Source organism: Pelodiscus sinensis, chromosome 2 (assembly GCF_049634645.1).
Source record: "Pelodiscus sinensis isolate JC-2024 chromosome 2, ASM4963464v1, whole genome shotgun sequence".
Taxonomy (NCBI): domain Eukaryota; kingdom Metazoa; phylum Chordata; order Testudines; family Trionychidae; genus Pelodiscus; species Pelodiscus sinensis.
The window spans coordinates 175156911-175182452 of record NC_134712.1 but is presented as its reverse complement, the minus strand read 5'-3'; the positions used below and the strand labels follow the sequence as shown (position 1 = coordinate 175182452).

Below are 25542 nucleotides of genomic sequence, written 5' to 3'. Positions count from 1 at the left end.
ACAGCAGCCAGCTGTGAGCAGGCACTTGATGCCTGTGCAGAGCAGCCCCGCCAGCTGTGATCTGCACGTGGCCACGTGCTCCGAGCAGCCAGCAGACCCACACTTTATTCTTTTATAAAATGTAGTGGCAGGCCACAAAAATTTTTGATTGGGCCACAAGCCTGTTTGACATGCCTGATGTAGATGGTATGAGCTTTTCTAGACCCAAACCACTTCCACCCACGAAAACTCGAGATACCATCTACATAAAAGGTGGGCAATAATTTTTGCCCAGGGGCCACTTCAAATTTTTTTGAAGTAGCCCTGGGTCACCGCGAAAGGGGCAGGGCCTAAACAGGAAGGGGCAGGGCTACCCAGACCATGATTGGTCTGGGGTGGGGAAGCCCCTTTCCCTCCTCCTTCCCACTAGGAATCCATGTCTCTGGTAGGGCAGGAGGAAGCTTCGGGCACTCCCCCATCCTCAGGGCTTGAGGGCAGGGGAGCGCAGGAAGCCTCCCTCCTGCCTTGAGAGGAGTACGTGGCACTTGGAAGTGCCGTGTGCTGCTCGCAGGGCGGGGGCAGAGCAGAGAAAGCTTCACATGGTCCCACGCCCCCAAGCCCTAATTGGCCTGGGGGCAGGAGAGCAGCAGGGCCTCCACAGGCTGGATCCAAACCACAGAGGCCCTTTTGCCTATCTCTGATCTACATGTTTTGTTAGTCTTTAAAGTACTACTAGCCTGTTTTGTTGTTTTTTAAGTTTTTCCTGTTACAGACTAACCTGGCTACCCCTCTGAAGCTTATAACAAAAAAGTTCTATACTATACCATTCCTTTATGCCTCCCTGTTTCCTTTCTCCTTTCGTGAGTTGGGCAGGCAGGAGTTTTGGTAAAAATGTATCAGACGTGCACACAGTGTCCACTATCTCAGCTGGTGCTGGATAATCAGAGCCTCCGTTCTAAAGGGGTTGACATTATTGAAGTGATAGATCACCCCATGTTTTGTTGTAGATTTTCCATCTCTCAGTCATAGCAAAGATTTGGGAAAGATAGCAAAGATGTTCTGATTGTGAACACCTGGAGAGGCAGTCTGCTCAAGGCAAAGTTGGCCTTGAATCTTGATATCCATGGCTTCAGTTGAACGGTTTGTGTGAAATTTGGAAGAGCGCTCAGAGAGACATCTCTCCTTTATGTAATGATAGAATCTCATGGCAGCCTAAAGGAAAAAGTCCTCATGGCAGACAGAAAGACATGCTTGCAGGGTATCCTCAGCCTTAGGCTATTTATTGCTTCAAAAGTCTTCAAGAAAGTGAGGGTGATTCTCGTGTTGTGTGTTAGTTTTATTTAAAAGTTTTTCAGTGTGTGATTTTAACAGGTAAGTTACTCTCTTACATTCATAACTCTCATGTAGTTTTTCGCTGTGCGATAATGTGAAAAACAATTAGGTTAACTAGGTAAGTAAATGGGAAGTTAGGAAGCATTACAGGTTGCTTACAATACATTTATTAGGTGTCTTGTTAATCTTTAAAGTGCTATATAACTTTTTTTCTTTGTTTTACCAAGATCAGACTAACACAGCTACCTCTCTATTACAATTTGATACACTCACAATCTTTTTTACTTTTTATTCATTAAAGCAACGTGTTACTCATTTGCTATTATAACAATGGTTTTAAATGCTTGAATGAAATATAGGCAAATTTTATTAACTGGAGCCTAAATCTAGTCTTCCTGACCTTCTTGCATCTGCCTTTGAAACCCAAACAAACTTCACCTTTAGAAGAGGTGAGACGCCCATCCTCCAAAACATCCCAGGCAGCTGCAGCATTCATCAATATAGGGAAAGGGCCTATGGCAAGTCTCGAACCCTAGGATTTGGGGCATAACAAACTGTGCTCCAACACAAAAGACTGAAGAGGAGGAGGGGAAGACATTCCCTTGCCCCCAACCAACCAACAGTTCCTATGTAAATTACAGGTAACAATGAAAACAGATAACTAAAAAGTTTCTAAAACAAGTACATGAAGCAAACAATTCAGGAAATGAAGGCAGGCAACTTGCACATCCTTATGGTTCTTTGTTCAGAGCACGAGGAACCTCTCTGTGCATGCCTGTGGACTCTTCAGTCTTCGAGAGTGCACAGACATATGCATATCCTATGGTGGGGCAACCAGCGGATTATACAGTAGAACAAAAACTGCATGTTCATTTTTTAAATTGTACAAGACTGGTCACATATTGTTCTTTTCTGAATCATCAGTAATTAAACCAACTAGATAATTTTATTCTGTAACACCTCTAGACTGATTACCTTGGTTTTCACAACATAACGACAACTAGTAGAAAAATAATGTATTTTTCTAAACACGTACAGGATGATGTAAGCCCTAGTATTTCTTCAAACTCTACTCTCTTGGGGTATGTCTACACTACAAAGTTAATTCGAACTAACAGCCATTAGTTCGAATTAACTTTCATAGACGCTACACAGGCAAACCGCTAGTTCGAACTTAATTCGAACTAGGTAAACCTCATTCTACAAGGACTAACGCCCAGTTCGAATTAAGTAGTTCGAATTAAGGGCTGTCTAGCCACTTAATTCGAACTAGTGGGAGGCTAGCCCTTCCCAGCTTGCCCTGGTGGCCACTCTGGGCACCACCAGGGAAACTCTTCTGCCCCCCTCCCGGACCCGGAGCCCTTAAAGGGGCACAGTCTGGCTACGGTGCCCGTGCCAGGTGCAAGCCTGCCAGCACCCAGCCAGCAGACCCTGCACCTGGCACGGCACGAGCCAGCCACCCGCTGCCACCCAGCCCTCCGCCTCTTCCCGGGACCAGGCTGGCGGCTCCCAGGAGCCTGCCCGGGGCTGCAAGAGGCGGGCGCCCGCCTGGTCTAGTGCGGACATCGTGGACCTCATCGAGGTTTGGGGGGAAGCCTCCAACGTCCACGACCTCCGCACTAGGCACAGGAAAGTGGCCGTCTAGGGCAGGATAGCTGCCAGCCTGGCCACCCAGGAGAAGGATTGCATGAAAAACAAGGTGGTCCAGTGAGACCCCCGGCCCTGAGCCCTGAGCTTAGAACGGCCGTACTGGGTCAGACCAAAGGTCCATCTAGCCCAGTAGCCTGTCTGCCGACAGCGGCCAACACTAGGTACCCTGGAGGGGATGGACCAAAGACAATGACCAAGCCATTTGTCTCGTGCCATCCATCTCCAGCCTTCCACAAACAGAGGCCAGGGACACCATTTCTACCCCCTGGCTAATACCACTCCATGGACCCAGCCTCCATGAATTGATCTCACTTCTCTTTAAACTCTGTTCTAGTTGTAGCCTTCACAGCCTCCTGCAGCAAGGAGTTCCACAGGTTGACTCTTTGCTTTGTGAAGAAGAACTTTCTGTTATTAGTTTGAAGCCTGCTACCCATTCATTTCATTTGGTGTCCTCTAGTCCTTCTATTATGGGAACTAATGAAGTTCCTTAACCTCGGTTCAGGGTCCACTCAATGTGGACATGCTAGTTCGAATTAGCAAAATACTAATTCGAACTAGTTTTTAGGTCTAGATGCACTAGTTCGAATTAGCTTAGTTCGAATTAACTAATTCGAATTAAGTTAGTTCGAATTAGTGCTGTAGTGTAGACATACCCTTGGAGCCCAATCATCTAACACTCGTTGCAGTCAATGGAAGGACTTCCATTGGAAATTTGTTAAAACTCCATAAGGAAAGCCTTTTTAAAACTACAATTTTCAACCTTTGGAACACATTATGAATAACCACAGATGATCAAGATGTTAAATTTTTTTGTTGAAGTGTCTTAGCAGATTTTATTAATAAAATTGGACATTTATTAAAAATTTGATCTTTGATTTCATATTGCATCCATTGGAAGAAACTAGACTATCTTCATCCTTTGAAGCTTCAGCTGTGGAGAACTTACATTAATACCCAACAAATGGTCCATTGTATCACTTACTGATACTCTAATTAAAACTATATTCAATAGCAATAATCAGTCCAATTATAAGTCACTGTTGCCAAACACACAATAAAAACAATTTCACTTAAAAATCTTAATTAAAAAGCCAAGCTATTTTAAACTGAAATCAGCTGAGTGAAAGGAGGCTTATAATAATCTTCCTAGCCCCATTTAAAGAAAGAAAACAGTGTAAATCAAACAAAAACCAAAACTGTGTAAACATAGCAATGTTATAAGATGTCTATTATCTTTTTCATGCAACATTTCAAATAAGTGAGTTTTATCAGGCTCTTGCATTACAAAAAGTACCAGTGTCAACAACAAAGCAAAGATAATATAACAATATGAAGTCCACAGGCATATTTAAGGAGCACAAGATAAAAGCTTGATAGCAAGAAATGAAAGGAAAAAAAGTGGGGAACAGTTGAAAACAATACATCATGCAGAGACTATACACAATTTGTTGGTTGAATGGAGACTTGAAATGATTATTTAGCAAAATGCCCTTTTCTACCTATGGGCCTATTCAGCAAAAATGAGACATGCAATACTGCGCAACATGGAAATCATGAACCTAGCTTCCGTTACTGAGATGAACATCAGACATCTCTACCAGTTTTGTGTCGCTTTCTGAGAATTAAGAGTTAATTGCCTCTATATATCATTCAGACCATCCCAAATTATTCAGAAAGGCCTGGCAGAATACAGAATAACTATCCTCTGTACTAGAGAATTTGCAGCAAGTAGCTTGCAATACCTGATAATCCTAAACTCTTCCCTGCGTTAAATGTAAAAAGTGTGTTTGAACACACACACACACACACACACACCACTATGCTGCTTATAGGTGTTTGTTACATTTGGTTGATCCCTAATGTAGTGTATACTGGACTCACTGAACCGAAGTATAATTTTCAGCCTTACACACAGTAGCACAAGCAGTCAAAGGCCTAACCAATCAGATATGATACTCCGCAATCACAAAGAAGAAATGTTTTTGCCTTCTAGGTAAGAATTACATTAAATTAAGTAGTTGTAGGACCAAGAAAACTGAGCTGGAATTTCTGCTGAATAGGGTCCTACGTTAGGGATATGTAGACGAATGATCAAGCAACAATGTACACACAAATTTTAGAGTCTTACCACCAATGGGGTTAGCAGACTGTGATCCTGAACAAGTGTAAAAGGCAGGATTGGGGTAAAAATTTATAATCCAAGAAGAGGGAGGGAGCAGAGCAGATTAAAAATGGATGGCAAATGGAAACAAGAAAGCTTTAGTCAGTTCACACAGGAGAAAAAAAGCCAAAAAATAGTTATGTGAAAAGCAGTGAGTTTTAGTAGCATCCACAACTAAAGAACTAGGTTCAAATGCTTGTGTACAAATCAAATGAAGCAAAGCTGCATAAGCAAATTACAAGTTTCCAACTTTCCAACTACATAAAACTAAGAATTAATTATTTCCAATTAAATATGAACTCAACTTTGAGAATATTTTCAAGTAATATAAGACTGCAAAAATTAAAGATTTAAAAGCCAAAGAAAGCAATTTTCATAAAATGCCACAAATATTTTCTTATTTAAGACAAACACAGTGACTGAAAATTGAGCTGGGAGTGGAGTGGGTGATCAAAATAGCTCCAAAATGGAAAGCACAGGTACTGAAACACATCTGTAATCTGACAAGACACTTTCACATAGCAATTATAAAAGGAGTCGAAATTTTTAGGTTTAAATACATTTTATCAATTTAATTTAACATAATCTGAGGGTTAAATGCAAAATCTTTTCCCTCCCACTCAGAAATTTTTTCTTCCAATAGAGAAAAACATAATAACATTATGCAAACCCTAATAAATTAGTTACTCTTGAAAACAAGAGTAGCAACTTTTCATCTATGAATTAACTGCAGTACAGAATTCCTGTATACATGTATTTAATACAGGTTAAACCTCTTTAGTTCGGCACCCTTGGGACCTGACTAGTGCCAAACCAAGGGAAGTCAATATTGTCTAGTACCACCATCATCACTTCCACTGCTTACTGGGCTCTTGTAAGACATTTAAGTGTAAATAATAGCCAAATCATAACACAGAACACTGATTCAGGACTAGTGGCTGTAAACTAACTTTATAGGACCAAGAGAAACTTGGCCATACCCATGATAAGTGAATAACTGGCTACCTAAAATTGTGCCAGATCAGGGAATGCTGGACTAGAGAAGTTCAACCTGTATTGCTATTTACAAATAGCTCTGAGGGTGGGAGTAGGAGAAAGATCCTCCTAATCCTCCAGCTCAATCCCTAGTTACAACTGTGCATCCCTGTCCCCGCCTTGCAAGTATGAATCAAATATCCTACCCTTTAAACCTATACCCTTGAAACTTGAAGTATATCTCTCTCTCTGTAAACTTACACAATGGTTTTGTTTCAAAAGAACTCATACTGCCACATGAAAAAATAATGTATTACTTTAAAATGACATTTTAATATGGAGATTTGGTCTAAAGAAAATGGAAGGGGAAAGCTGTTCTATATTCTGTAAGAGGGGAGATTAAATCTAATACGTAACCCATTATAAAATGAGCTAACTAGTTTGGAACCTTTCACTCACAGTTTCATGTCAATAATTCTAATTTAAATTAGACTTTTACAAGAATTATTTCTCAAACTCTCTAGCACACTTGGGCTTCAGTTGCTCTTGTACTGTTTTCTCTATTAATATTTTCTCTATTAATCCTCCTTTTCATTGTCCAAGTAATTTATTTTTCACAGTCATAAGATTTGTATACAATGAGCCATGCTGAAGAATTCAGCTCTGAATGGGAAGAAGGCTGCCAAGTAGAAAGGGGGAATTTATTTGTCCATATTACCATGTGTAAACCCATCAAATTATTTCAGTAGCACAGGGGTGGGCAAAAGGGCCATTGCGAGCTGGATCCGGCCCATGGAAGCCCTGCCGCCTCCAGGCCAATTAGGGCCTGGGAGCAGGGGGAAGCGCACAGAGTTTCCTCCGCCCTGCCATAGGCCTGGGGACGGGAGGAGCACGAGAAACTTCCTCCACCCTACCCCTGCCCTGCAAGAAGCGCCACGAGCTCCTGGCAAGGCAGGAGGAGACTGCGCGCTTCCCCGCCTCCAAACCCTGATTGGCCTGGGGGCAGAAGGAGGAGTGTGCAAAGTCTCCTCCCACCACCAGGGACATGGGCGCCTCAGGAGAATCTTGGGGGGGAGGAAGGGGGAGACGGTGCTTCCCCATTATCAGACTAATCATAATCTGTGGGTAGGGAAGTAGGGAAGTATCCTGGCTCTGCCCCTTCCAGTGTGGCCCGGGGCCACTTCAAAAATTTCTGAAGTGGCCCCTGGCAAAAAAAGTATTGCCCACCCCTGCAGTAGCACATCAGAGAGCTTTATGAAACTCATCCCTTCAGGCTCTGATCAGACAGAAAAGGAGTTCTTTTGCAAACAACCTCAAGTACCATTAAAATTCAGTGTAAATGTTTGTGTTTGTGAAGTTAATTAGTTAAAACTGAATTAGAGTACAAAAATCTGTTCACACTAGCCATCTCTGTAGAAGCTGAATCTCCATCAATGATTTAGGCATAACCTCCCCCCCCCTTCTTTTTTTGGCTATTTATTTTGAGTAATTTCCCTTCACAATTTTTGAATAATAAACTCTTTTATGGGAATTTATTAATAGCATAATACATTTCTCTGCTGGTCTTCAGATTTGTTTTCACAGGACATGCCAAATTTGACAGCATCCCTTTGAAAATGAAGAGGCCTTCAGTAAATTATTACTGAAAAATGAATGCAAATTTATAATAAGGAAGATTTTATATGAATGAGTTTGTTCACTTTTAATTTCTTCTACTTCCATGATTATCTAAGTAAGGGTATGTTTTAGACTAATGGCCTCTAAGTTACTACTCTTCCTTTGCACTTTAAAGCGGCATTCTATTCTGTTAAGTGGTCAAATTATATTGATGGTTTCATGTCTCTCTGTTTTCATAATAAACTGGCCAGCTTTACAAACAAAAACTTTACATACTGACTATTTGTACCTGACCAGTATTTTGGTGTGAGGTCTTGGCTAACTGCACAGTAACTAGCCATATATAAGAGAAGGTAGATGCTTCAAAATCAGATCCTAAATTGTTAATTAAAAAAAAATTCTACAAAAATGCACAGTGTAGAATGGGAGAACATTTAAAAAAAATCAAAACTATATCCTGCCCACACACAATTTAATGATCACATACATATATTTGGTAGAATTTGGGTTTTTAAAATAATTTTGATTGTTAAGATCACTGTTTATTTATAAGCCTTATTTTTGTCAATTTTAATTTTTTTACAGTTGAGCATGATTATGGGTTTCAAGCATTTTTTATTTATATCAATTTTAAATGTTCATAGTTGTGGAAAGCTATGAAGTAATTCAGACAATTTAACAACAGATACAGAGATTCCAAAAGAGGAGGATACTTACCTGTAACTAGAAGTTCTTCGAGATGTGTGTTCCCTATTTATAATCCACTGAGGGTTTTGCATGTGCACCATGTGTTCAGAACTGGAGAAATTTAAAGTCATGTCTATGGTTTCATGCAAGGTGATAAAGGGCAAGGCAGACCAACCGCCTTTCCAATTCCTTCTCCACCATGAATCAAACAAATTCACAGCAGACAGAAAGGAGGGTGGGAAGTGGAATACTTACAGGGACTACCCCTCTAAGATCCTCCAGTTACAAATAAGTAACCTCATCTTCCAGTGATGGACCTGATTGTATTCCACTGAAGGTGATTAATAAGGAGTATCTAAATTGGAGGAGGATGCAAAGATGAAGAAAGAATCGTTGAGTAGACGACCGCCACGCTGTAGAATGCATATGCCATCAAGCCCAGTATCAAGTCATAGTATGTAGCAAAGGCATGCACTGAATGCCACATGGCCAAGTCACAGATGTTGTGGAGTAGCACATTATGGAGGAAGGCTATGGTCAAACCCTGAGCTCCCGTGGAAAGGTGGAGAAAAGCTGGAGAGTTGATAGTAAAGTGTAATGCCACTCAAAATTCACTTCAAGATTCTCTGGGTGGAGACTGCCTGAGTTTTCATTAGTACGAACAGAACTAGGTTAAGATCCCACTGGGGAATGATGGGTTTGATGGGCAGGAAGGTTTTGAGGAAGCCCTTCCAGAATCTATCAACTAATGGGTGTGCAAAGACAGAGGGCCCTTCCAGAGAGGGGTGGAAAGTTCTAACTGTGGGTAGGTGGACTTCTAGAAAGTTGAGGGTAACATCCAAAGCCTTCAACAACAGGAGGTAATCCAGGAGGCAGGGAATCCCCACCAATTCTGGAGAGCATTTATTGGATTCACCCACCACTGATTGGAGCACTGTTCTTGTCACTAGCTTCCCTTCCTCCATAATAACCTGGAAATGAGCCCAGTCTTGCTTAGGAAATTTGTCAGTGAATTCCTCAAGTTTGCTATAATTCAGAAAATCACATTTGGCTAGTAATATTTGATAGTTCAAAATCCTGAATTGGAGCCTGCCCAAGGAATAGATCTTATGGCCCAAAAGGTCCAATAGCTTGCCCTCTGTCAGGTGGTGTGGAATGTGGATGTTGATGCCTGGATCATTCAGTTGCTGCCTGAACCCCAGGTAGGTTTGGAGTATATATGAGAAAAGAAACTAAAGACTCCTTAGCTTAGAGGTCGGAGTACATGTGACCATGGTGTACCACCATTTGAGCTGGTTCAAGGTCCATGTCATTAATAAGCAGTGCAACACTAGCTGGTGCAGATAAATGGAGAATACCCAGGAGTTTATGCTGGATATCCTGTATTTCCTCCAACAGGATGTAAAACTCTCTCCACTATTCTATGCAGGAGATCCTGAATTACCTAAATGTGAAGGGGATGCTGAGTCACTGCCTCATCTGAGGGAGAGGAAGGAAACCTCTCCAATTCCAGTGGCACTACTGGAACTGAGCTAAGGGGCACCTCTTCCAGCACTGGGTCCAAGCTTCTAGACAATGGGCCCTTTAATGAGGAAACAGGTGAAGTCTCCCTTGCTAAGTAGGTGAGTTCTGACAAGGAAGACTGGAACCAATACTGCAAGTATAATGAATCTGCAGGGTGTTCAGAAAAATCCCATGTCCGCGGGAACCAGCGGGTCTGTGGTATCATATGATACTGCATGATATTGCATCATATGATACTGCATGATCTGAACAGTCTTCTAGAATACCTATGCTGCTGGTAGGAGACTGATTGCCCCTTTCCATCATCCAACTCAACCAAAGAGTAGAAGGGGGTTATGGTTCCATCTACAGGACCATTGGAGCCAGCAGAAGTGTGTTTGACCATGAGGCTCATAAAATGGTGGCATTTAATCAGGGGTAGAAGTCTCCAAAGAGGAAATGGATCCCAACAAACAAAGCAATCTCAGTTCCTCTACAATCAAGATGTCCAGGGGCTCGAGTATTTTCCCAGTCTACCTGATATTAGGAGTAACTTCTCCTTACATGGAAGGGGTGATGGAATAGTGAACTTCTAGAACAAATGTGTCCCATACTTTATGCGGATGCCAATGTTGAGGATACCTGGGACCACCCGATTCCTTTGCTTGTTGGACTTATTTTCATGTTTCTGTACTTCAGCATTCACTTCCTCTCCATGACTTGAAGTCATGGACATAGCATTCCCTTTCTTCATTTTCAAGGAAGACATATTGCCATGCTTATGAGAATGCTTCCTCATCTCCTGACTAGTCCCTGGTGTGTGGTCCACAATGGCAACACTGTCAGTGTTGGATCCAGACTCAGTAGTAGGAGGTGCACCCCTGGCTGACGAATCAGAGGAGCAGGGGTAGAGGGAGAATTTCCCTGGCTGGGGTCCAAGGAAGGGAAGCAATATGGATTTTTTTCAAGCAGTAGAAGCAGTACTGGTATTTGTTGCCAACTGAGAAGGAATGCAGGCAGGAGGTGCATTGTTTGAAACTTACAGTCTTAGTCTTTGTACCCATGAGAGAGTACAAGAGGAAGCAGGGAGAAGAGGGAGGAAGGAAAAACAATCCCCAAAACATCTTTCCTAATCACTAAAACTACTCTAAAACAGCTGAAAACATAAATTGTAAATGTCTATAACTACTAGGGGGGCTGCCCTCCTGCTCGCTATGCTCACCAAGTCCCCCCCCCCTCCTTTCTAGGGGCAGATGTCTTGCCAGAGAGGAGGGTTCAGGAACAGGCTGCGGGGGAGGGAGGAGAGGTGTCTGGCTGGGGGGAGGGGGCAGGAGCAGGCTGGAGGTGTGAGGTTTTGGTGCAAGAGGTGAGTGAGGGGGCTAGAGCTACAGGATCTCAGTTTGGGGGAGTAAGCGGGCTGGGGGTGTGCGATCTTGGCCAAGGGGACATGACCAAGGGGAGGGGGGGCAGGGGAGGGTTGAGTGTGCAGCTTGAGGCTTCCAGCCCATGGCACCGGGAGGAAGAAAGGCAGCAGAGTGGGCAGCAGGACCCAGAGGGACATGACAACATCACTCTTTCATCCTGCAGAAGTTTATAGATAGATAGATAGATTAGATAGATAGATGTTTTTAAAGGACAATGAAAGTTCTGATCTGGACTATGCAAAATGAGAAGGAACTGGAGACAAAGTTGGTTTTCCTTGCCCTTTATTACCTTTGACAAACCATGAGGCAAATCAGGGCTCATGCATGGACCAATGGACACTACTTTCAAATTCTCTGGTTCTGCACGCACAGTGAGCATGTCTAAACCATTAGTGGAATACAACAGAGACCATGACTCGAAGAAGTTAAAGGTTTACAACTGTTAAAAAACAAATTAGCAACATCACATGTAAAAATATACAAAGTAAATATCCATAAATCAGACTTGAATGAGTTCTCAAATAGCATTTGTCTAAGTTTTAATAATTAGTGGAAATATTTTTTATTAGTTTATATATCTGTACAGTGAAATAGATGTTTACTGGCATTTACTGATTAATATGTAATCCTTCCAAGCCTAAACATATTGTTGATTTCAAACCTTAAGAATTCATTGTCATGTAACACTTTTCAAAATCACTTAAAGCCTAAATAGAACAAATAACTTTTAAATACTGTATATTTAAAATAACCATCATCTTAGATCCAAGATTACACAATTTCTATTGTTGCTGAAGTACAAAAAAGTTCCCATGAAAATCCCTCAGTGAAGAATTTGAAAAGAAATAAACACAAAACAAGAAATTTGAGGTGTAAAGATACTGGCTGTACGAAGGAAACTAGCATGCACCCAAGAGGCAATGGCACTGTATAATTTATAATCAAAAGTGGAGAGGAAAACAATTTCTGAATTATAATTTTAGACTACTACTAACTAAAAAAGAACAGGTTTTTGGGTACCAAAAAGTAAGATTTTTAGGTCATCTATAAGAACAAGAAGATACCACTCACTTTACCTAATTTCCAATATTCTAGCTAATTAGTATAGAATGTTGTTGTGGTTCTTTACTACTAAAGACTGACTTTAGTGGAAGATTTTAATTTCTTGTTGTACTATATATTTTAAGAGGTGAATTCGCCCTAATTTTCCCCCAAAGTATGACAACACAAATAACCAAAGATTTCATAAGCATGCAAACCAAAACACTGACCCAAAACACTGAAAAAATACCTTCATTTTTGTCTGGCGATGATGAACCTAAGGCACAGAACAACAACTCAGTATGTGGCTTATGTTTTTAAATTAGCTTTGACCATGGCCATTGGTCAATGAACGTCTGCTAAGCATCTGGCCTATCTTTGTATCACATATCACTGATAAACGAGTAATACATACGCTGAGATTGAGAGACCATTTTCGTTCGACTACGTCCTCTAGAATCTGTCTTTGAATTTCCAATTCCAGAGGGTGTTGAAAGTTTTGTTCGTACACGACCTATAAAGTAGAAATGACATTGATTTAACAAAATAGTTTTGTCATAAATAGAGATGATATCATACTGTAATTAATATTTTATTACAATACTAGAGTTGAAAACTGAGTTCTACAGAGTGGAAAACTCAATCATCCAAATCTCATTTGAAAAAAAAAAAAAAAAAATTTATAGTAGAAAATTACATACTGCAATATACTTAACTGCAAGTTAAGAAAGATGAACATTTTTCTTTTTGACTGCTCCTCAGTAAAGAATTTCCATATTATCATTTTTTTAAATTAAACTAGCTTATCTTCATCAGCACCAAAGTAGATAATTCTAGCTTTTGCCAGAAATGATTTTATATTTTTAAAAGTAAATCTTATGAAGTAAGAATCAAGGAGACTATTTTATAATTTGTAAGTACCTAATGTAAAAAATAATATGCTCTGCTCATTACCGCTTGAAGGCTGTAACTTTACTAACTTTCCTTTTTCATCTTCTAGATAACAAAGCCAACCCTGTCTACCTTTTGAATAGACCACTGAAGATACTTGCCAACAATTCTGAGCAGCACTCTTCTGTTTTTCAGAGGTCTGGAATCTAATTTCTCTGTACCACAGGACACCCTATTCTCATGCCTAAGATGCAGACACAAAAGTACTTTGCAAAAACTAATGAATAAGTCTCCATAGGAGGCAAAGAAATACTATTAGTGGTTTACAGAAGAACGAACTGAGACACGGAGATTGTAATGACTTGTCTGGGGGTTCCTCAGGAATCCATGGCAGAACCTAAATAGAATTCAGCTCTCTCCAGCTGCTAACCCATAATTTCATCTTTCATGTGACATGATCTTTACTCAATGTTTAGACAATACACTGAAATTACCAAAGAAAGGATTCAAGTAATATAAGCAACAGTTAATAGGCTGATTACTCTTAAAAGTGAATTGCCATAATTCTGCACTACCAGTCCTAAAGCAACATGACAGCCCCACACAAAAATAAAACCTAGAAACAGCGAGTTAGATGCAATTTTAGAATGTTGCAAGAGAAAACTGCTTGAGGGAAGTGATGCTCTATTGCAACCATTAACTTAATTTAAGACTGCATTAACTTTAGCAATAAGAAAGTTTTGCAGACATATGGGGTCAAGCCTTGACCCTGAAGAATTAGGGGCACACACACTCGCATCTAGTTTCCAGCCCCTTTAGGCTTTCCACAGCAGGATTTCAAGACCAGCCAACTTAATATTATTCATCCAAGTAGAGGAAACAGTCCACAGAAGAAAGTCTATAGGAAGAGAGCCAGGATAAAGGAATTATTCACTTAGCTACAGTTATTCACTTAGCTACAGAAAGCAATGTATTACCATTACTAGTTACACTGATTGGGACAAATTCTATACTCCGTTACCCCATGCATTGGCAATGTTTTTCCCATTAATTGTAATGAGGTTTCAGCATATTTAAAAACTGTATACAAAATCTGACTCAGAGTGTAGGAATATAGTTCACAACCATGTTTGATGCTCAATGATCACTAAAGCCCTGATTTACATTTCCATTCAAATACAAAAAAAATCTGTTTCAATTTTATGAGGCAAACATGCTGATTGAATCTCTGGTGCAAAATCAGAAAGGTTTTAATAAACATTTTAAAATGTTCTTTCACATTTCAAATACTTAATTTATAATAGCACCTGCTTTCTGAGAGTGTGAGCACATCTGATCAAGAGATGAGCTTTTCCTAATTAGTCTCTAATTTAAAAGATAAAACTCATGTAATTTTATACTAAAATGTTAAGCAATGACATTTTTATTGCAAATTAATTCCTGAGAACCAAAATCATAATGCAAAAGAATTTACAAAAATATTACTTCCGCAACCAAATATTAGATTTGTAGGCCAAATGGAAGTATGACCACCTACCACCATAATGAGCTAATTCTATTTCTAGAATTTAGTTTGTATGAAAACACGAAGATGAAAGTATCTGCTATTCTAAAAAAAGATTAATTTTTCTTACCATCTTCAGAAGCTGTTCCTAAACAGAAAAAATAATAAAACAATGATATTTCAAACAACACTTTTTTTTATTCAATTCCTTTTTATAAGAGACTATTCATATGAAATTAGAGGACCTTGATAAAATATGTTTATTATGCAAGAATGAATCTTAATCTCTGCTCTCTTGCATTGCAACTCCATCATTACACTACAATGAAAAGCCAAAGGCAACATTGTGAGTTGATTACAGAAATACCTAATACACTGCTGAACTCCAAACTTTCTTTGAGAAAGCATGGAATATCAAAGAAAAATGGGATTCAGTCATGCATATGAGTTTAAGACAATTAAGCAGCATATCAAGAGCAGATCTTGATATCAAGTGTAATATCACAACTAACCACTAAGGAAAGTGGGTGACAGATGCACATTTGCATACAGAATTGCAATACGAGCGCCAGATTGAAATCAGCTATACAGGTTCAGTGTGTTAAACCCCAGAGAAAGAGAAGCTGATGGCAGATATTAGAAAGGAAGATTCCTTCAAAGTTCAAATTGATGCCTTAAAAAAATTTACACCTTTAGACCAAGTCTTGCTAGGAAGAGTGAACTGTGAGAAAAATAGGGTTACCGGAAATAGTCATAGTTGATGTATGCTAGTGTAATGAGGAAAACATACACACGTGACAGTTATGACAAAATGTGAGATAAAACACATCAATGCCCTGAAATCCAAAGAGTGGGAAAAGCAGAACATCTGTGCAAGTACCATTTCTCCACTCTCCACTGAGACTCCCTTAAAACCATGGTCTGACAATTCTGGCTGAATATATTCACGAAGTGACATGATTTGTAAAATAGTCCCACTATTGGTTGGTAATTTTTCTCCTTAAATCAATGCTGTTTCTGCATTCCAAGATGAATGGAATGGGATCAAAAATCCCATTCAGCATCTCCACTTAGTCTAGAAGTTGTAGGAGGTTAACCCTCTCTGCAGACCTTGCTGGTTTGGGCATGCTGCTACTTCCAGACTGGGCCAACTCGATATGCTTTATTTATAGCATGGTCACCCTTGAAGTCTCAGAAGCTCTAGCTTGTGAAGACTGCAATCTTACTGTCTTTTAAAGTGCCACCATATCCTAATAATGAATTTTTAAAATTCTAATTGTGGAAGCATCTCACAGTTTTCCACATCAAGTTTGCCCAGCTTGCATATACTTTTTTAAAATTGTCAGTTTGGCAAATTCATCCTGGACTCTTATCAAGTTGCATTAATTCCACCCTGCACATCCCTACACGTAGCAACAGCCTTGAGTAAATTATGTCCTCAGATATATCTGTGTAGTCCTATTCTCTTTCAATCATCCTGGAAAATCCACTGAGGACCACAGGGTTGCACACATCTATGTGAGCAGAATTTGGCCTGCGGAGCCCATATTATTTGCAATGATACACAATAGAAAAAAAAACCCAGCTTGACTGAAAGAGTTCAGGGTGAATTTGTGATGCTGCTAATTATAAAAGTTATATGCAACCTAAGCATATTTTGATTTGGAAATCAGTGAGAAAAAAATGCAGAACTGTACAAGGTACTTGACACAGCAAATTCCTTATGGAATTTGGGATGATGTAAGCAAAAAGTAACAGTTACTTGTATTTGGAGTTCAAGAGGTCTCTGCACATTTCCAAATATATGCATTGAACCACTCTATGGCAGCAGTCTTTTTTAGCTTTATCAATTAAAGTGTTCTTGCATCGGTCCTCCATTTGGTGTCCCAAAGCACTGAGGGTAAGGCTATAAAGGGGACAGAGAACCCTGTGTTCTTTTGTTGCGTATATCACAAAGCCAGAAGACATAATTACAAGAGCTAGGACAGAGAGGGGTAAAAGGGTGGGGACTGTGAATATGCATAGCCATCACCAAGAACTCCAGTGACAGACAAGTAACCTTAATTACTTCTTTGAGTGGCTCCGCATATCCCAACTTATAGGATGGATTGGTTAGCAATGCTGTGACTTATCTGGAGTTGAGGACAGAGTTGTAGTTGAATAAAGATTGAAGCACCACCTTGCCAAAACCAACATCTGCTGTAGAAACTAAATTCATGGGATAAGTGCTTGTTAAAGGTGTACACAAATGTCTGGGTTGCAGTTCTGAAGATCTCAGCAACTGGCAGCAGACTCATACAAAGGTAGTAGTCACAGCTCTAGTGGAATGTGATCTCATTGAAGCAGAAACAAGAACTCACTAGCTAAAAGATATAGAAGCTTGAGCCACTGTGAAAAAGTCTGGGAAGAACCTCTAATACCTCATGTTCGTGTCATGTGAGATGAACAGTCTAGAAGCTTTAAATGTGTCAAATCACCTTAATCAAGAACTAAGGGTGAGGTCTAAGGACTACATTTTCCTTATGAAACTAAGTAAAAGGTGGATCAGACATGAGTGCATTAGGTTTGCTCAACTGGCTTACATAATGGTAACAAAGCCATTTTCAGGGATAAATGATGCAATGAACACTTCAGAAATGGCATCAAACGGAGATTTCATTGAAGTGGTGAAAACTAAACTGAAGGAATATCATTGTTAGCAGAAGGATACACATCGGATATCTTTCCAAATACTGAAATATCTTCAATTTGAATATAATACATGGAGATGGATGCCAAAGGAATCTTTATCAATGAGTAAGATAGGAGCAGGCTTCCTCTGAATACATGCCTGAAATCTAGACCATTTTTGGCAGTAAGTTTCTAGAAGAGTGTTTCCTTGATTTAATCAGTACAGTCTGTGCAGATGAAGAAATACAACTGCTCCAGTGCAGGTCTAAATCCAATTGCTCATACTGTCAGATAAAGGGTCTGCAGGACTAGGTGCAAAATCCCCCTCCCCTCCTTGCATAAAACATATGGAGACAGAAGAGGTATAAAGACTTCACCAGACAACTGAAGAGGGTCTGTGAACCACTGCTGACAGGGCCAAACCAGGGCAATGAGTATTATTTCTTGCTCTGTGCAGATATATCTGTGTCACCTTTTGTATCGAGGGATAAGGAGGAATGGCATGAAACTCCTCTCCACCCCTCAAGTACAGGAAAAAAGCATCCAAGAGAGACATGCTGTTCCTATTGGTTCAGGAACAGAAAAGATGACACCTTCTGCTGAATCTTGTTGTGAACAGGTCTGCAATTGGTTTACCCCATCTGGAAAAAAGGGTCCTTCAGGGAGGCATGCCTGTTGAAGCAACCTGCAACTACAGTGTTTTCCCCTGCCAAATGTACTGCTACATAAATGTCATGGCAGATGCACCAATTCCATAGCTTTACAGCCTGTCCACAAAGAGGTGGTGTGATCACTCACCTGATTGATGATATAATACGCTGCTGACATACTGTCCATTACTACTTGCAAACCCTTCCTTTGAAGGGTGAGGGAGGAATGATCTGAGGATTAGTTTAACAGCGCTTAGTTCCACTACATTTATGTGCAATATTCTTTCCTGAGAAGACAAATGTCCTTATACCAGTAAGTAGTTCAAGTGCCCTCCCAATCTTTGGATAATGCATATGAAGTAACTATGGATGCATATGGATTAAACTGCACGACTTCATTGGTCCTGTCTGACTACCAGTCTAGTGAGGCTATCACATTCTGGGGCACCAGGAGCAAAGTGCAATATCATCTGCATAGATGAATTTATGGGACTATGTGACCAGAATGTTGCTAGTACAAAGACTGAATGGTACAGGTGCTAAAACAGATCTTTGTGGGAAGCCACTGATCAATCTCTGTGATTTGCTAGCTGATTCACCAACATGTGTAGTGAATTTTCTATTACTCAGCATCTTGTTGATTATCATTAGTTTTTTCCCATGCCAAGGTCAGCAAGAGACCTTTGAGCCATACAGTACTGCATGCAGATGAAAGGTCAATGAACACTGCCACTCTTTAATTTCCTGATAGATTTCACACAGTATATACAGCTGGTTAAAGCCAATAGCGCGTCAAAGCAATTGCAATTGGTTCTAACCTCAACTGGTCTGCTTTTTAGGAACCAGCTTCTACAGTACTGGTTGTAACCTTTGAAAGTAGGAGACAGTAACAGTTGATAATAATGGTCCAGGAAGGATATGGTTGGTAATTTTTTGGGTCAGTGAATTTCTCTCAAAATAGCTAAGACCTTAACTACCTTCCACATTTACTGAAGTCTGACAGTCACTAGGGATGTAAAATCCTATTTAATTGGCTAACAGGTTAAACTGGAGTGCCCCTGCCACAGGACTGGAACATGCCCTTTTCCGCTCTTCATAGGCAGGAGCTCCTATGGCTCAGTCAGCATCCTGATTGGAGAAGCCCCTGCCTGTGGGTGCCACGACCTGCTGCAGGCAGGGGCTGCATTGGAGCAGCCCCTGTCCACTGTGGGACCCTTGGAGGGCTGGAGCAACCCACTGCCCAGCAGGTGGGGAGCCGTTCCACTCCACTGGTTAACTTTAACTGGTAAACTTCACCAATTAATGGCGAGACTTACTGGTTAACCAATTAAACCTTCACATCCCTACCTGCCACCCTCTTGCCTTAGCATCAAAGATCTTCAGGAATCGTGGGTATATTCTGTTCATTCCTACTGCTTTTGTGGGCTTACTGCTGGAGAGAGCCTTGTCTACTTCATCTACAGTTAAGGGGTAGAAAGTGGTGAAGACAACTGGCACTACTTTATTGAGCAGTTAAACTGTGTTTGTGGATTTGCTGCCTTATATTTTTCTCTATTTTCACATGGGATCTGACAATCAATTGTGCAGCAATGGCACTTGTACTTACTTGATGTGGTTTACAAGCTACTGGAGCTATTCCACCTAACCTATCAAATTCATAACTTGGGATGAAGACGAGGATCCAGGAACTAAAGGCACATGCTTCTGTTCTTGTGTGCCATGCACTTCAAAGCCAGATCTGAGACGTGCTCTAGAGACAGAGGATGGTCTAGTGCTAGCATGAGGACACGGCAGAACTCTTCAGAACCAAGGAGTTATTTGGGATCAAGACAGGAGCTCCGTCTGGCTGTGACTCCAGATCCAAAGGTTCACACAGTAGTTAACCTCCCTCACTGATGTGACTGGTGATGGGGCTGATCTCCACTTAGGAACCACAGTAGTGTTAACTGAAATAAGCAGAACTGATAACTCTGATGTGTGGGAACTGGCATCGCTAACACTGGTACTCTTGCTCCTATGCTTCTTTTCCCTCAGTACCATACCATCTGAAGCTGACCGTCCTTGTTCAGAGGCATCACTTGTGTCCATCTTCCAGGATCTGAAAGATGTAGTTGGAGCCAATTCTGAAGCTGGGGAGGCCCAGTCAGAGTTTGGCCATTGTGAGAGCTGCCAGAGGGGTCCTTGACAACTGATCTCACAGGCCTTGGTTTGGACACTTATATTCTTAGAAGTTTGAAAAGGAGAGGCACAGAAATGAAGACCACACTATGAGAGGCTTTGGTTTTTTGGCACCCTACAGTCTGCTGGAGCTGTCAGAGACCACCAGCACCCCTTCTATAGCCTCACCCTTGGTAAGCCAGGATGCCAACTGGAAAGATGGGATGTGAGAACACTCTAGCTGATACTGCTGCAAGCAGGTTCTACTGCAAGGCAACACAAGCTGGTGCAACACCTATACATAGGAATATGCAAAAGACACTTAAAGTACATTACTTGTACTCCGTGATCTTTACTGGCTTACAGTTAGCTGCAAAGTGCAATAAACCATGCAGGTTATCCATAATTAGGGCTCTGTATGTGTCACAGAGGTTGAAGAATTCACAGATTCTGTGGCTTTCTATGACTGCCATGACTTCTGCAGCAGACATTGTAGCTGCCCTTGAGGCCAGCTGCAGGAGTAGTTCTGCAACCAGTTGCATCAGCCACTACTGGAGCAGCCCTGGCCCTCTGGCCAGCTGCACTTAGTGGCTTCAGGCAGGTGGCCCGGGGACTGCCTGAGCAGCAACATTGCTGGAACAACTGTTGATCCCCCAGGATTTTCCCCAGCATCTGGTGCCACAGGCTCTCTTATACCAGCGACAGCCTCTCCTCCCTCAACAATGAATATTTAGGGTATTTATGGTGTAAGTTAAAACATAAGCCATGATTTTTCCTTTCTTCCCAGTAACCTTTCCTTGACTTTTACTAAAAATGATGATTAAATCATAGCCTCTATAACTCTTCAAATGGTTTGGGATTCTGGTATTTTAAAAATGTTTTCTCCTCTGTCTCACTTAACTGCATTTTCAGTAGAGATCTTGGTTTTGGAATTCAGTTCCTCTTGAGGCCTGTTACACTGCCATGGCCTTTACGTTGTAGTTCAGGATGAATATGTATTTAATACAATTATTTGCTCATTTGACTCAATAATGGAAGAAAGATTGGGATTATTGTTAATAAATGGGGCATGCTTTGCTGCCAGTGGCTATTCTTCATTCTTACATACAGTTAAAATACACATTATGAAAGTTTATATAAAGAGATTTTCTCATCTTTTCAAGCCAAAATAACCAATGGTAATATTCTTGAACAAATATCAAACCCAGCTATTATGCTTCTCAGGGCTTGTCTAGACTTACGCAAAGATCAACCCCTCAAAGATTGATCTTCTGAGGTTTGATTTAGTAAGGACTAGCTAAGTCGAACACTGAGGGCACCCCTCATGACCCTTGTATTCCACGAAGTTGTGAGGAATAAGGGAAATCAACTGGAGAGTTTTTCCTGTAGATATCCCGCAGTGGGACCATGGAAATTTGATTTAAGGTATGTCGATTCCAGTTACGTAATTCTCGTAGCTGGAGTTGCATATCTTAAAATTGAATTTCTCCCCCAGTGTAGACCTGGCCTCAGAAGGCCTTTTTAATTATCAGAGGAAACACAGCTGACAACTAGCTAAAGACTGTTTAAATATATAGCTAGAACAAATATGTACTAAAATGCTATTTGAGGGAAAGTTTATAAATGTTTAAAATAGTCTGTTAAACTTGCTGGAGGCTATGTAAGTCTCAACACCACCTATCTTTAAAATGAATTAAATTGTTAAAAGTTAATAGTGTCCTGGTTAAATCCTCCTAATTTGACTATTTTAAAACCTATGTTCTTACACAGCACTCTTTACATAAGGCACCAAATTTTTAAAATATCTAAAATATTGTAGAATACTTTTCTGCTCTCCTGTTAATGTTTATGAAGGTCTTCTCCACAAAAAAGAGACTGGCAGTATAGGAGAAATTGTGAAACCTCTAGTAATAAACATCACACTGCCAAATATACAAGTGTGTCACAGGAGAGGATACAAAACTCCCAAGATTAAGCTTTCAAGTTGATGGTAACCTAGCTGGTAATGTCAGTGTCTAAACACAGAAAGATAAAGGGTACTACTCATAATCTGAGTGGTTATATGGAAATAATATCAGATTTAAGAAAAATGAAGTTTCTTTTAAAGCTGGACACCTGACATCCATAATGTCAAGACACAGACAAATATAGTAATAATACAAAAGACAACCACTAAGACACAAATTAGTACATAGAAGGGTTAATTAAAACATTTTACATACTAGAACTCAATCAATAGTAGTGCGCAGTACAAATGTCAAGTACTTTAAATTCAAAAGATATTTTAATAGGATTAGAAGAGAAGAGACAAAACAAGTTCTTACCATCCATCTTGTCAGAAGTATCCTCTTTGTTGAAAGAGCAGGCAAAGAAACAGGGAAAACTTAGTATGTTAGAATAAAGACATTCACAACAGAATCCTAAAACATTCATTAAGAAACTATATTAATAGTAAACACTGAGGACATTTGTACATCTAATTTATGTGCGTGAATTCTAAAAAATTAAGTAGTTCCCTCCCAACCTAATGTATGCAAAAAAATAAAAGATGGAATACAAGTCCCTCCAGAAAGATGTGGAACCTATTTGTTTGAATCATCTAGATTTGACCAAATCCTGGAAGCAAAGGTCAAACCTTTTCAAGATACAATTGCTTGGTGATCAACAACTAATGAAAATTCAAATTTATACAGTAAATAGTAATAGTGTTACTGAACAAACAGAATGGCCTCACTTCTTTTGAAATTCTGTCCCTTATTCTGAAATTGCTATGGGAGATGCAGCAGAAATTTAAGAAAAACAAGACAGCACAATAAAGACATACAGGGGGGAAAAAGGAAGGGTGACTAATATACACAGTTTAAAAGCAATTAAATATTATTTTATTCTTTTGGCATAAGGCATGTGTTCCAGGAGTGTCCAGACTTTGAGTATAATATAAGCAAAATAAAGGCTGAGTACCACTACTATACTTACTAGTCAGATATGTATACAGGCAGTCCCCGGGTTACGTACAAGATAGGGACTGTAGGTTTGTTCTTAAGTTGAATTTGTATGTAAGTCGGAACTGGTACATATTGTAGGGGAAACTCTAGCCAAACATTTTTTTTAGTTTTGGATAGCATAGGGAAAGGTTAACTCCCCTCTAATGTTTGTTTTGTTGTCTGTTCCCCTGTTCAGAAGATTTCACATCTATTTCTGTCCCTGTGACAAACTCAGGACTAAAGGAGTAACTCATCAAATACCAAACAGCTCTGCACCATGCTTTGAGCTAATAGCTTTATTTCCACACACCACCCAGGGTTCTAGGAGGAGGGTCCTTTTTTTGCTAACACAATGAGGCCAGCACTTTGTTTGTTTTGGTGGAGTCTTTGTTTGCCCAGGGAGCTCAGCATGTATAGGGGGAGGAGGGGCGGAGAGGCTGCTTTTGTCTGCTGTTCGGCAGCCTGTTGCTCAGGGGAGGGGGCAGCCTGTTGCTGGCAGGGGGGGAGGGGGGAGGCGTGCAGGATGCGAGGCCCCGGGGGGGGGGGGGGGGGCAGCAGGCGTGGGGAGGCACTTTTCCTCTGCCCGGCAGCTCTGCGGGATCCCTGTCCCTGTGGCCAGCTGCTGCAGGCAGAGGCCAGTTGGAGCCGGCTGAAGAGGAGGAGGAGGTGGATTCTAGGACCCAGGTGAGCGAGCCCCGGGGACGCTGCTGTGCTCTGGGAGCCCGGCATGTATAGAGGGGAGGAGGGGCAGAGAGGCTGCTTTTGTCTGTTCGGCAGCCTGTTGCTCAGTGGAGGGGGCAGCCTGTTGCTGGCAGGGGGGCGGGGGGGGGGGGCAGCAGGCGTGGGGAGGCACTTTTCCTCTGCCCGGCAGCTCTGCAGGACCCCAGTCGGAGCTGGCCCGAGGAGGAGGAGGATCCTAGGACCCAGGTGAGCGAGCCCCGGGAATGCTGCTGCGCATGTGCGGGAGTTGCCTCACCCCGTTCGTATCTAGGGATCCGACATAAGTCGGATCCACGTAAGTCGGGGACTGCCTGTAATTAGATGAATGTTGCTTATATGGGTGGGAGTAATATCAGGCTTCAAAAGCAGAACTAAGCTTAAAATGGCTAAAATCTGGCAAAGAATCTCTTCCTGATTCTAGAGCTACAAGAACAAGCACATTCTAATGCAATATCAGTACAGGGAGGATCCTTTTTCACCAACAAACAATAATGAACAAGCAATGTGTGCTCAGATATTTTGGTCCTAATTTCTGCAGCTACTTTAAATTTAAAAAGTTTTAGTTAAATAAATTCAATATGAAAACTAACAACTTCAGTACAGTTACAAGGTATTTATTTTTATATTAAATTCTCCATATAAAAAGATATGGAAACCAAACTGGAAGCAGGATAAGTACATTGTAGGACAGTTCTGGTAAGATATCCAGCAACAAAATAATTAAGTTTTACCCATTTAAATAGATATTTAGGTTTCAGCAACCCCACTGAGATGAAAGTGACAGAAGAGGCAACTTACTCAGTATGGTTTCATGCTATTCTGGAAAGCCTCACGGCTTTGATTTACACTCAGTTATATTTTCAAGGTTATCATCTTAACTAAGAGTACTAGATTATTTGATTGGTTGGTTTATTAAGACTCTGGAGCACATTTCTGAAATGTAGATTCTATCATGAATTCAGTCAGCAAATATCTCAGGTCCTACTAGGGAACCAGCTGCCTAATCTGGGGGTAGAGTCTATCCAGACCCTTCAGAGAATGCTTAACCATCACACTGGCAAATGCAGCCCATCCCCATCCCTAGAGGGAAAAGTCACGATGGCAGCCAAGTGTACCCTCACTGAGGAGATGGACGAGCCCTGCTACCTAAGCTCAAGGAGGTAGTCCAGAATCAGAAGGACAGGGACCCAAAGGGGGTCCACTCCATTCTGGGTTTCCCAGAATGAGAACCTCTTCCATTTGGCCCTATGAGGTTGCCCTGATGGAGGGATTCCTACTCTCCATCAGTACCCACCTGACTGGGTCTGAACAGAGATGCTCCCCACCCCTCAACCATGGATCTTCCAGGCCTTGAGATGGAGGGACTGCAGGTTCGGGTGGCACAGATGACCCTGATCCAGCTCCTGAATCAGCAGGTCTGGCAGGAACGGCACTGATATGGGGTTCTCCACTGACAGCAATATCAGAATGGTATACCAGTGTTGCCATGGCCACACTGGGGCCACCAGAATCACCGACAACCTGTACCTCTGCACTCTCAGGAGGACCTCGTGTGTGAGTGGAAAGGGTGGGAAACCGAACAGGAACAAGGGGGCCA

General features: G+C 41.1%; 1 protein-coding gene across 27 annotated transcripts in view; it reads right to left on the bottom strand.

Annotated features, from left to right (window-relative positions):
• CLASP2 (cytoplasmic linker associated protein 2) overlaps positions 1-25542 on the bottom strand; it is a 264670-nt gene that overhangs the window by 79187 nt on the left and 159941 nt on the right. For 12 of the 27 annotated variants that reach the window (XM_075921810.1, XM_075921815.1, XM_075921816.1 and 9 more), the window contains 4 exons: positions 22566-22589; positions 14895-14912; positions 12785-12883; positions 12620-12646 (listed from right to left, as the gene is read on the bottom strand). In XM_075921810.1, coding sequence (XP_075777925.1) covers positions 12620-12646; positions 12785-12883; positions 14895-14912; positions 22566-22589 — 168 coding nt within the window. The remainder of the gene's footprint in view (positions 1-12619; positions 12647-12784; positions 12884-14894; positions 14913-22565; positions 22590-25542) is intronic. The other 15 variants (XM_075921812.1, XM_075921819.1, XM_075921814.1 and 12 more) reach the window with 3 other exon arrangements.